The sequence below is a fragment of the Astatotilapia calliptera genome, chromosome 22, assembly GCF_964374335.1.
Source record: "Astatotilapia calliptera chromosome 22, fAstCal68.1, whole genome shotgun sequence".
NCBI lineage: Eukaryota > Metazoa > Chordata > Actinopteri > Cichliformes > Cichlidae > Astatotilapia > Astatotilapia calliptera.
The window spans coordinates 31,350,632-31,364,206 of record NC_137442.1 but is presented as its reverse complement, the minus strand read 5'-3'; the positions used below and the strand labels follow the sequence as shown (position 1 = coordinate 31,364,206).

General features: G+C 41.4%; 1 protein-coding gene across 1 annotated transcript; it reads left to right on the top strand.

The window, feature by feature from the left end:
• The first annotated feature begins 11,335 nt into the window (after positions 1 to 11,335).
• Positions 11,336 to 13,300, top strand: LOC113014096 (uncharacterized). Its single transcript, XM_026155396.2, has 3 exons — positions 11,336 to 11,921; positions 12,020 to 12,302; positions 12,435 to 13,300. The coding sequence occupies exons 1-3, from the start codon at positions 11,659 to 11,661 to the stop codon at positions 13,086 to 13,088; spliced, it is 1,200 nt and encodes a 399-aa protein (XP_026011181.2). The 5' UTR covers positions 11,336 to 11,658; the 3' UTR covers positions 13,089 to 13,300.
• Positions 13,301 to 13,575: the final 275 nt, after the last annotated feature.

Here is a 13,575-nt window from a genome sequence, read left to right as displayed (position 1 = left end):
TCTTGAATAATCAGGCCCCATCTTATCTTAATGACCTTGTAGTACCATATCACCCCATTAGAGCACTTAAAGCACTGATCCTGAATCCTCCCGTAGTTATGCTGCGATAGACGTAGGCTGCCGGGGATTCCCATGATGCATTGAGTTTTTCCTTTCCAGTCACCTTTCTCACTCACTATGTATTAATACAGCGGTCCCCAACCCCCGGGCCTCGGTACCGGTCCGTGAGTCGTTTGGTACCGGGCCACGAGAGTTGAGAGTTGAGGCTCAGGTGTGAAATGTATGGTTTTCAGGATTTTTATCGTTTTTTTAGCGTTATTTTGTTATCGTTTTTATCGTTAACTCTGTTTTCCTGGGTCTTTTCACGTGTGTTATGAATAAATCTTCTTTTTTACGGTACCGGTACTAGGCCGGTCCGTAAAAATATTGTCGGGCATGAACCGGTCCGTGGCGCTTAGGGACCGCTGTGTTAATAGACCTCTCTGCATTGAATCATATCTGTTATTAACCTCTGGCTCTCTTCCACAGCATGTCTTTTATCCTGTCTTCCTTCTCTCACCCCAACCGGTCGCAGCAGATGGCCCCGCCCCTCCCTGAGCCTGATTCTGCTGGAGGTTTCTTCCTGTTAAAAGGGAGTTTTTCCTTCCCACTGTCACCAAAGTGCTTGCTCATAGGGAGTCATATGATTGTTGGGTTTTTCTCTGTATCTATGAAGCCCCTTGAGGCGACTTTTGTTGTGATTTGGCGCTATATAAATAAAATTGAATTGAATTGAATTACGGACTAAACCTGGGACATTTGTGGCCCCAGTGCATGTGCCCTATCTGCCTTGTTGGTGTCCTTGATTTTTTAAAAGTAAAATGTCTTATTATGCTATAAATAAAGCCAGAGAGTGAAATCTGTGCTGATCCTAATACAAATACCTGAAGACAAAGTGCCTTGGTTGTTTTCGATTGTTCTTTTCATCAGACATAATAACTACTCAGATCTCCTGGACTTCTTTCTTTCTTTCTTTCTTTCTTTCTTTCTTTCTTTCTTTCTTTCTTTCTTTCTTTCTTTCTTTCTTTCTTTCTTTCTTTTCATTCCTCAAGACATGCACATCTTCAGGAACAAAGCTACTGTCATGATATGAGTGAACAGTTGTTGTTTAAGGTGCAGTTCATGTGGAAGCCACCGGAGGGTAGTGTGGAGATAATAAAAAAGTGATGGCTAAAACCCAAGACGGTGTCATGTCTGCTCCCTGAAGTAATATCGTAACATGGTGTCAGAAGTGAACTGATAAGGCTATAGAAGAGTGTCGCACACATGGAAGGGCTTAAGCCGCCAGCTGGACTTGATTTGCTGCAAGGGAACCTCTCGGAAAATTGGAGACAGTTTCGGCAACGGTTCGAGCTGTATCTCGCGGCTACAGGAGGTGCTAGCAAGCCACCCAAGGTACAGTCTTCACTATTTCTTCACGTTGCTGGAGAGGAAGCGGTTGAAGTGTATAATACCTTCACGTTTGCGAAAAATGGTGATGAGCATAAGCTGACGAAAATAATCGAGAAATTTGAGGAATACTGTAGCCCAAAGAAGAACATAACCTATGAAAGGTACAAGTTTTTCACGTGTGTGCAAGGGGATATGCCAATTAGCCAGTACATCACGGAGCTAAAGCTAAGTGCCAAGTCATGTGAATTTGGACAACTGCAAGAATCCCTCATCAGAGATCGCGTAGTGTGTGGAATTACATCGGATGCAATGAGAGAAAGGCTGTTAAGAGAAGATGATATTACTCTCTAAAAAGTAGTTCAGCTTTGCATTGCAGCTGAGACCACAAAAGCTCAAATCAAGCAAATGCATGAGGAGGATCACAATGCTCAAGTCTCTGCACATGAAAGTAAAGATGTAGATGCAGTGAGACATAAGCAGACATGCAAAAAAGACAGACAAAGTAAGATGAAACTGAACGACAAAGACCAAGCAAGCACGTTTAATTGCAAACGATGTGGAACTAAGCATGCATTACGCCAATGCCCTGCTTATGGCAAACAGTGCAAGAACTGCGGGAAAATGAATCACTTGGCAGAAGATAGGTGTGGACCTATTTACTTTTGACCAGCAGGAATATCTCCTCTTAGTGGATTACTATTCCAAGTTCATTGAGGTTGAGTGGCTGAAGTCAGACACAAGAAGTGCAACAGTTATCACTCATCTTAAGTCACAATTTGCCAGACACGGGATTCCTGAAACGGTGATTTCAGACAACGGACCACAGTTCAGCTCCCGTGAATTCCAAGACTTTGCAAAAGAGTGGGAGTTTTGTCACAACACTACGAGCCCCCACCATGCACAGTCAAACGGAATGGCAGAGAGAGGAGTACAAACAGTGAAACTCTTGTTAAAAAAGGCAAAAGCCGAGGGGAATGACCTGTATCTATCATTAATAAATCTGAGGAGTACACCGTTGGAGGACATTGGAGCGTCACCAGCCCAGCTGCTAATGGGTCGACGCATAAGAACAAGACTTCCAACAACATCGCAAAGATTGAAACCCCACATGGTCACTAAGACAGTGCAGCAGTTGTTAGAAACAAGACAACAGAAACAGAGAGAATACTTCAACCAAGGAACCAAAGCACTTAAGCAACTGCAGGTTGGTGACACTGTCAGAATGTGGCAACAGGGTGTATGGAATCCAGCTCAGGTGACAGGTTTATCTGAACATCCAAGATCTTATGTTGTTCAGATTCCTGATGGACAGACATATAGAAGGAACAGAAAGTTTCTAAGGCAGTCAAGGGACAATCAAAACGTGACACAGCAGAATGAGTGTGATAAAACACAGGGACAAAGTGAGATGGACATGCAAAGTACAAATGTCACTCCCACAGAGTTTCCAAGTTCCCCACCCAAAACTGCAAGTGGACGTATTGTTTCCAAGCCCAGAAGGCTTATTGAGGAATACAATGAACATTATGTTTTGAGCACATGCTTTGATATAAAAAAAAAAAAAAAAAAAAAACTGGGTAGAAAAAATATGTTCACTAGAGAGAAATGTGAGTATGCCAAGAAGCATTTATTTTTTTTCTCCCTTTCTTTTTTCCACTGGTCGTGGGCCTTGAGTGGAGTTGTGAGTTACTTTGTTGTTTGCCCCTGTTGTTGAAAAAAAAAAAAAAAAAAAGGGGGATGTCATGATATGAGTGAACAGTTGTTGTTTAAGGTGCAGTTCATGTGGAAGCCACCGGAGGGTGGTGTGGAGATAATAAAAAAGTGATGGTTAAAACCCAAGACGGTGTCATGTCTGCTCCCTGAAGTAATATCGTAACAGCTACAACCCAGATGACATTGTCAAAAGTGCCTTTAACTGAGCTTTGAGAAAAGGTGGACTGCTGAATGAAAGTAAGATTTGCATTTGGTTTGGAAATCAAACTCCTCGACCAATACTTAATATTCCTTTTCCATATTTTCTAACACACACACACACACACACACACCAACAGATATTGTGTATATATAAATGGTGAATGCTCATATCGAACATGGGCCAAGTTTCAAATAATGAGGTCAGTATATGTACAAGTAATCCCTGCTCCAAGCACAGAAGTACCACCCACCTGCTATTCAAAACTTCTGAGGAGCAGCCAATAAGACAAAGGTTGGCTCAAAGAGAGGACAGCTAAACTGGCATATTTCAAATGGAAGATAAATTGAAGGACTGCACCAAGACTCAGTATAGGATAAATAAGCATATTTTCAGCAATGAATCACACAAATTTGCTGTAGTGCACAAATTAAAGTATGGAGCTGGAAATAAACATAATTAGCTCTCTTTAAGGGACTAAAACATCTCTAGATTGTATTTTGAATAGATCATGAGTGGTCCATTTTTTTTGTCATTTGCTATAATAAAATCCCCCTCATAATGTAGTGAAGAGTTGCCAAGGCCATCTATCTGCAGCCGTGGTTTTTAAGATGCGGTACTTTTTAAAATACACACAGTGGGACACTGCCATAGACTGGTGACCTGTACAGGGTGTACCTTGCTCAGTCTGTGACAGCTGCTCCAGCCCTTCATGACGCTGAATCAGATACACCATTAAAAAGGGGGTGGATGGATTGACAGGGGATCAGAGGTATGGTGGACTGTAACTAAATAATTAAATAGAAAAAAATTAACTGTAAAAATAAATCTGTTAGGGTGCCTGGGTTCGTTGACCCAAAATTTTGAGTTTTACATTATTATTGAACTTTGATTTTGCCATTATTTATCATTTCTAGTCTTTTGGTTTCTTAGAGTTCTGTCTTCTGGTTTCTGTCTCTGTGTTACATAGTTGTTCTGTCTCCCCCTGTCTGCTGTATCCCCTCGTCAAGTCCGCGTTGTCTGTGTTATGTTTCCTGTTTTACTTTGAAAGTCCATGTCTCATGTTAATGTATCTGGATTTGCTTCCCTTGTCTCGCTACCCTTATTTGTACCAGCTGTGTTTCTCTGTTGTCTCCCATTCCCTGATGGCTCTCTCTGGGTATGTAAGCCCTGAGTTTTCTTTGGTCTTTGTTGCGATCTCCCTCATCCTACGCTGTGTGTTCTGTTTGGCTGCCTGTGTAAGTTTCTTTTGGTATTCTTGCTTTTGTTATATTTGTGTTTAGCGTTAAAGCTGTTTTGAGTTCACACTTTTATCTCTAAGTGTCTGCACATTGGGTCCACGGTTCCTGCCTGCACACAGCACATGACAAAATCATTGTGTAAAAACAAAACAAAATGCTGTCTTTTTTATTGACCATTTACTGTCAAACACATTTCAACTATAAGCTTTCATCAGTGCAAACCAAAGCCACATCCCCAGATATAGAACCATGGGAGGTTTAAACACTAATTAGTGTGAATGCTTGAAAAGTTAAATCAGAAGAGCAGGCTGTCTTTACACTGTCACCACGTCCATATAATAAACTCCACAGGCATGAAAAATGAGAATTCAGTAGACATGACATATGTGAGTGAAGTTGGCCCCCCCACCTTCTTCAAATCCAACAAAAGTGGTATCAAACGTTTGTGCTGGTTTATGCTGCAAAAATTGTCATTTGTGCTGCTATCATTTTAAAGATATTAATCAAAATTTCTAGAGGTCATCAGAGGTCAACCAGCCCCCCCACATTAATTAAATCAAACAAAATGGGTGTCAATCAACTGTGCTACGTTTGTGCTGGTTTGTGCGGCTTCTGTTTTAAAGATATTAATGAAAATGTAAAGGTCAACCAGCCACACACACACACACACACACACACACACACACACACATTAATGGAATCGAACAAAATTGATGTCAAACATTTGTGCTACGTTTGTGCTGGTTTGTTCTGCAAAAATTGTCGTTTGTGCTGCTATCATTTTAAAGATATTCAAGAAGATTTGTAGAGGTCAACCAGCCCCCCCACATTAACGGAATCAAACAAAACTGGTGTCAATCAACTGTGCTGTGTTTGTGCTGGTTTGTGCTGCTAAAATTGTCGTTTGTGCTGCCTCTGTTTTAAAGATATTAATGAAAATGCAAACGTCAAAAGGTCAACCAGCCCCCCCACATCACCCAAATCAAACAAAAGTTGATGTCACAGGTTTGTGCTGCAAAAAATTTTGTTTGTGGTGCTATTATTTTAAAGATATTAATAAAATTCCATCCATCCATCCATCCATTTGCTTATCCTTTTAAGGGTCGCAGGGGGTGCTGGAATCTATCCCAGCTGTCATAGGGCAAGAGGCAGGGTACATCCTGGACAGGTTGCCAGTCTGTCACAGGGCCAAACAACCATTCGCACTCACATTCACACCTATGGGCAATTTGGATTAACCAAAAACTATCACCACAAGCTGCATGTCTTTGGAGAGAGCCCGGAGAGAACCCACGCAAACATGGCGAGAGAACCTGCAAACTCCACACAGAAAGACCCTGCGTGATGGTGGAATTGAACTCAGGACCTTCTTGCTGTGCGGCAACAGTGCTAACCACCGTGCTGCCGTAATAATAACATTAAATAACATTTATGAAGAAATTAAAAGGGGCATGCCAGTAGGTGCGTATCAGTTTATAATTGGATAAGGTGTTTTGAGCCATTAAGCATGTGAGTGAAGTTGGCCCCCCCACCTTCTTCAAATCCAACAAAAGTGGTATCAAACGTTTGTGCTGGTTTGTGCTGCTAAAATTGTCATTTGTGCTGCCTCTGTTTTAAAGATATTAATGAAAATGTAAAGGTCAACCAGCCCCCCAACATTAATGGAATCGAACAAAATTGATGTCAAACGTTTGTGCTGGTTTGTGCTGCAAAAATTTACGTTTGTGCTGCTATCATTTTAAAGAAATCCATACAAATTTCTAGAGGTCATCAGAGGTCAACCAGCCCCCCAACATTAATGGAATCAAACAAAACTGGTGTCAATCAACTGTGCTACGTTTGTGCTGGTTTGTGCTGCAAAAATTTACGTTTGTGCTGCTATCATTTTAAAGATATTCAAGAAAATTTCTAGAGGTCATCAGAGGTCAACCAGCCCCCCCACATTAATGGAATCAAACACAACTGGTGTCAATCAACTGTGCTACGTTTGTGCTGGTTTGTGCTGCCTCTGTTTTAAAGATATTAATGAAAATGTAAAGGTCAACCAGCCCCCCAACATTAATGGAATCGAACAAAATTGATGTCAAACGTTTGTGCTGGTTTGTGCTGCTAAAATTGTTGTTTGTGCTGCTATCATTTTAAAGAAATCCATACAAATTTCTAGAGGTCATCAGAGGTCAACCAGCCCCCCCACATTAATGGAATCAAAATTGATGTCAAACGTTTGTGCTGGTTTGTGCTGCTAAAATTGTCGTTTGTGCTGCCTCTGTTTTAAAGATATTAATGAAAATGTAAAGGTCAACCAGCCCCCCAACATTAATGGAATCGAACAAAATTGATGTCAAACGTTTGTGCTGGTTTGTGCTGCTAAAATTGTTGTTTGTGCTGCTATCATTTTAAAGAAATCCATACAAATTTCTAGAGGTCATCAGGGGTCAACCAGCCCCCCCACATTAATGGAATCAAAATTGATGTCAAACGTTTGTGCTGGTTTGTGCTGCTAAAATTGTCGTTTGTGCTGCCTCTGTTTTAAAGATATTAATGAAAATGTAAAGGTCAACCAGCCCCCCAACATTAATGGAATCAAACAAAACTGGTGTCAATCAACTGTGCTACGTTTGTGCTGGTTTGTGCTGCAAAAATTTACGTTTGTGCTGCTATCATTTTAAAGATATTCAAGAAAATTTCTAGAGGTCATCAGAGGTCAACCAGCCCCCCCACATTAATGGAATCAAACACAACTGGTGTCAATCAACTGTGCTACGTTTGTGCTGGTTTGTGCTGCCTCTGTTTTATAGATATTAATGAAAATGTAAAGGTCAAAAGGTCAACCCCCCCCCCCCACATTAATGGGATCGAACAAAATTGATGTCAAACGTTTGTGCTGGTTTGTGCTGCTAAAATTGTTGTTTGTGCTGCTATCATTTTAAAGAAATCCATACAAATTTCTAGAGGTCATCAGGGGTCAACCAGCCCCCCCACAGTAATGGAATCGAATAAAAGCCTTCAGTTTTCAGGCCCCTCTTCTGTGGAACCAGCTTCCAGTTTGGATTCAGGAGACGGACACTATCTCTACTTTCAAGATTAGGCTTAAAACTTTCCTTTTTGCTAAAGCATATAGTTAGGGCTGGACCAGGTGACCCTGAATCCTCCCTTAGTTATGCTGCAATAGGGGGATACCCATGATGCATTGAGTTTTTCCTTTCCAGTCACCTTTCTCACTCACTATGTATTAACAGACCTCTCTGCATTGAATTATATCTGTTATTAACCTCTGTCTCTCTTCCACAGCATGTCTTTTATCCTGTCTTCCTTCTCTCACCCCAACCGGTCGCAGCAGATGGCCGCCCCTCCCTGAGCCTGGTTCTGCCGGAGGTTTCTTCCTGTTAAAAGGGAGTTTTTCCTTCCCACTGTTGCCAAAGTGCTTGCTCATAGGGGGTCATATGATTGTTGGGTTTTTCTCTGTATCTATGAAGCGCCTTGAGGCGACTTATGTTGTGATTTGGCGCTATATAAATAAAATTGAATTGATTTGAATTGAATGTTTCATTAGAGTGGGTGTGGCACACTTAATCAAAATGATTTGCCAGTGGGACTGTTTGAGAAAAAAGCCTACGTGCGATCAATGGCACAACTTGTCAAGTCCCAATCCTTGGAAGAAGCAAAGGTCCGAACACGCAGCATTGCTATTGTGGCATTAAGTGAGACAGAAGGCTGTGACAGTTTTGGAAACCCCATTATGTCAGAAGTGTCCAAATCAAATCTGAAAAGAAAAATTGCAGATGAGACTATGTCTGTTTCTGATGACAAGGAAGAAGAAGACATTAGATTGGATCCATGCACAGAAATAAACACCGACTTAAGGCAGTGGGTGGCAGATATTTGTGAGGGGAGCAGGTGCCATGCTGAAGATCATGGTGATCGAGACAATATGCACTATCTACCTGAGCTCGTCCCACACCTAATTAGATTGGGAGGATACCTACCACTCTGGACTGGAGAAATGGTTCCCCTATTTCAGAGCGAAAAACTCACTGCAACTTCAGCTAATGTTGAACCAGAGTTCAAGAACATTAAACATGGTCTGTTCAAGCATGAAAATCTCCCTATAAGGATAGATAAATTCATTGCACGTCATCTTGGTTTTATTGAAGGGAACATGCGGATCTGTTCTGCAAAACAAATACGAAAAGAAGCAGAGGTTGCCAGACAGGATGGTACAGTGAAGCGTCAGTATCCACACAAAGCCTTTGTGGAGCAGGAAGTGGATGATAACCCCTCTCAGGAGCCCAAAATTGACACAGACACAGACATACAGGAAGGGCACGAAGTACTGCAGTGCGTTTCACGTTGATATCAGGCGCCTCCTAAAAAGGGAAAAGAAAAGTTCATTTAACGCAAAGTTTTCAGGTGTCATTCTTTGGGGAGAATACATGTTTATGAAACTGCATGACATCAGACTCTACCAAATTTTGGAGACTTTTCTTTTAAGATACAACCTTTCTGTCTCTTGTGACAGAGAGTCTGTTTCTTAATCATTTGACAAAAACCCTACACAGTATTTTAAAATAGTGTTCTCCAGATCAGAGCTGTAATCTATATAGAACATGGGGTTCAAAGCAAGGAAAAATTGTGTTTATCAGTGAAACCTTTAATTTGTGTTAATTTTATCATTATCAATATATGAAATCTTCACCTTAAGGGACTTAATGAATGGTTTCTTCTAAAAATTAGAAATGATTGAGTCATTTCACATCATATGAAAATATTAATTTTTAATACAAATTTGGCCCTACAAAAATGGAAACTCAGTAACAAAGATAATGGAGATTCTCTAAACACGAGCGAATGTCACAGTAAAATTGTTGATTGTGATTTACACATTGGATGTATCCTCAGTGATTTGGTACAATTATACAACATTTTATAAGAACTGAACAACTGATGAAACTAATTATAGGCCAATCTCCAACCTTCCTTTCATATCAAAAATCCTTGAAAGAGTAGTTGTCAAACAGCTAACAGATCATCTGCAGAGGAATGGTTTATTTGAAGAGTTTCAGTCAGGTTTCAGAGCTCATCACGGCACAGAAACAGCTTTAGTGAAGGTTACAAATGATCTTCTTATGGCCTCTGACAGTGGACTCATCTCTGTGCTTGTCCTGCTAGACCTTAGTGCAGCATTCGATACTGTCGACCATAATATCCTATTAGAGCGATTAGAACATGCTGTAGGTATTACAGGTACTGCACTGCAGTGGTTTGTATCATATCTATCTAATAGACTCCAGTTTGTTCATGTAAATGGAGAGTCCTCTTCACACACAGGTTAATTATGGAGTTCCACAGGGTTCAGTGCTAGGACCAATTCTGTTCACATTATACATGCTTCCCTTAGGCAGCATCATTAGAAGACACAGCATACATTTTCACTGCTATGCAGATGACACCCAGCTCTATCTGTCCATGAAGCCAGATAACACACACCAATTAGTTAAACTGCAGGAATGTCTTAAAGACATAAAGACCTGGATGGCCGCTAACTTTCTGCTTCTTAATTCAGATAAAACTGAGGTTATTGTACTCGGCCCTGAAAAGCCTAGAAATATGGTATCTAACCAGATTCTTACTCTGGATGGCATTACCTTGGCCTCCAGTAACGCTGTGAGGAACCTTGGAGTCATTTTTGACCAGGACATGTCCTTCAACGCACATATTAAACAAATATGTAAGACTGCGTTCTTCCATTTGCGCAATATCTCTAAAATGAGAAATATCCTGTCTCAGAGTGACGCTGAAAAACTAGTTCACGCATTTATTACTTCCAGGCTGGACTACTGTAATTCATTATTATCAGGATGTCCAAAAAACTCACTGAAAAGCCTTCAGCTAATCCAAAATGCTGCAGCAAGAGTACTGACAGGGACTAGAAAGAGAGAGCATATTTCTCCTATTTTGGCTTCCCTTCATTGGCTTCCTGTTAAATCCAGAATTGAATTCAAAATCCTGCTCCTCACATACAAGGTCTTAAATAATCAGGCCCCATCTTATCTTAATGACCTTGTAGTACCATATCACCCTATTAGAGCACTTCGCTCTCGCTCTGCAGGCCTACTTGTTGTTCCTAGAGTATTTAAAAGTAGAATGGGAGGGAGAGCCTTCAGTTTTCAGGCCCCTCTTCTGTGGAACCAGCTTCCAGTTTGGATTCAGGAGACAGACACTATCTCTACTTTCAAGATTAGGCTTAAAACTTTCCTTTTTGCTAAAGCATATAGTTAGGGCTGGACCAGGTGACCCTGAATCCTCCCTTAGTTATGCTGCATTAGACATAGGCTGCCGGGGGATACCCATGATGCATTGAGTTTTTCCTTTCCAGTCACCTTTCTCGCTCACTATGTATTAACAGACCTCTCTGCATTGAATCATATCTGTTGTTAACCTCTGTCTCTCTTCCACAGCATGTCTTCTATCCTGTCTTCCTTCTCTCACCCCAACCGGTCGCAGCAGATGGCCGCCCCTCCCTGAGCCTGGTTCTGCCGGAGGTTTCTTCCTGTTACAGTTTTTTACAGTCGCTAACAAGCGTTTGTCCAAACAGTTGTCACATTTGCAAAACTCTAAACACAATTAGCACAGGATCGGTCTGTTGTGGCCATACCATTCACACATTTCAGGTCGTGTTCACCCAATATGCAGTCAGTGAACACATTTCCACAATGCTTACATTTTCTTTAACAGACAAGTTATACCTCCCAACAAAACTATGGACTGTTCTTGTAGTATCTACGAATGTTAACACACAACATCCCACAATAGCAAAAACAATATTCCAAACCGTAGATACAGTATAAAAACCTCTGCCCCTGCAATGATATCAGTACAAAAACAATATCAATATCAAAAATATATCTCAGCTGTAAACAAACAAACAATTGAATAATTGACACACAGCTGATTTATGTTGGGTAAATTGGGCCAACCACACCTTCTTCCATTCTGGCTTAGACTCAGTGGGGTTCATAAGGCAAGACCTTGAGGAGTGATGTTTTTGGAAACAAAAAAAAGACAAACACTGTAATGTCTGGTCGAGGAGGAGTAAGAGCAAGGGGCCCAGAGAGAAGAGCAGGCCCAAGGAGAGGGCAAGGTATAGGTGTAAGAATGCGTGGTGGTGGCATTCCAAGGGCTGCAAGAACAGTAGTCAGTGATGAAATCCGTGCCACTATCATTGACCATGTAATCAACCATGGTCTTTCACTAAGAGAGGCTGGTGAAAGAGTGCAGCCCAATTTGAGGCGGTCAACGGTTGCCTCCATTATACGCACCTTTCAACAAACCAACAGGTAAGTATTGCATTTTACATGGATTGTTCCTATTCTCACTTGACATGTCAATATGGTCATACAGTAATGCATATGTTGAATTGTCTGTCTTTCTAAAGAATGCAACGTCTTCCACCCTCTGGGGGAAGAGGAAAGCTCCTCAGTAATGATCAGGAGCTTGCCATTGTGGAAATGGTTACTGCAAATAATGCAATAAAACTGCGTGAAATACAAACCAGAATTGTGGCGGACCATGAGATATTCGACAATATCGATAGAATCAGCCTCACAACCATTTCGCGGACATTGTCCAAACATAGAGTGCGGATGAAGCAGCTCTACACTGTTCCCTTTGAGAGGAACAGTGAGAGGGTCAAGGAGCTACGACGACAATATGTCCAGGTACAGTGTATATTCAATCCAATGTCCAGTTCTATAAGCTTTGCACTTTGCAAGTAGGTAACCTACACAATACTAGGTTACAGTACAGTATGGTATACAGTACTAACATGACTTACATAAACTTTGTTTCAGAGAGTTATGGAATTGGAGGCCAACCAGGCCCCTCATGAATTCATATACATCGATGAGGCAGGATTCAATCTGGCCAAAAGGCGTCGACGTGGACGGAATGTAATTGGAAAAAGGGCCACAGTTGATGTGCCAGGACAGAGAGGGGCAAACATTACCATGTGTGCAGCAATTGCAAATGCAGGATTACTCCTTCACAGATGTCAGGTTGGACCCTATAATACAGAGCGCTTGCTTGCCTTTCTCAATGATCTCCACCAGCGCCTGGTTCCAGAGCAGGGTCAGGAGGGTGAAAACATGAGGACCTTTGTAATTACCTGGGACAATGTGGCTTTCCATCACTCGCAAGCAATAACAACATGGTTTGAAGTCCACCCAAGACTGGTGAGTCTCTTCCTTCCACCCTATTCACCTTTCCTCAACCCCATAGAGGAGTTCTTTTCTGCATGGCGGTGGAAGGTTTATGACCATCAGCCACATGACCAGATGTCCCTCCTTGAAGCCATGGATGCTGGCTCCAGGGACATCACAGTTGACGATTGCCAAGGGTGGATCCGACATACCAGGCGGTTTTATCCCAGGTGCATCGACTTGGCTGACATCAGATGTGATGTTGATGAAAACATGTGGCCTAACCCTGAAGATCGCAGAGATTAGATGCAACTTTTTTGCCTTTTTTTAGCCCCCCTCCCCCCCTTTTTATCTTGGCTTTTTGCTGTTGTTTTTTTGTTCAGAATGCTCTTGTGTGTTTCATGGATATTTTGTTCACTGTAAGCAATACTGTAAAACTTTCTCTGTCCTATCATACCGTGTTTCTACTGTACCTCCTGTGGTAAACAGTAAAGAAACAAAAACTTGTTTGCTTTTTACTGGAATGCTTTTGAATGTGAACATTACTGTACATGTGGACATACAGTTACCAACCAAGACATTTCTGGTGTCAATATGGTGGATTGCATGTTTCGCATGCAAATACCTGTGAAACTGAAACATAAAAGTCTATGCAGTTTTTGTAATGTCAATAATAGCCAGTATTTTGAAACCTGGTGTACTTTGATTGACTGCATGTACCTTGTGAAGTGAAAACAAGTGTTATTCTTTGACAGACTAATTTCATTTTGAGTCAGATTTATAGTGTTTTTGT

Excerpts from the sequence above, each read along its gene's own strand:
- LOC113014096 (XM_026155396.2), top strand. The coding sequence starts at position 11,659 with ATGTCTGGTCGAGGAGGAGTAAGAGCAAGGGGCCCAGAGAGAAGAGCA. Across the intron at positions 11,922-12,019 it reads ACCTTTCAACAAACCAACAG|AATGCAACGTCTTCCACCCT; the intron begins GTAAGTATTGCA and ends GTCTTTCTAAAG. Across the intron at positions 12,303-12,434 it reads TACGACGACAATATGTCCAG|AGAGTTATGGAATTGGAGGC; the intron begins GTACAGTGTATA and ends ACTTTGTTTCAG.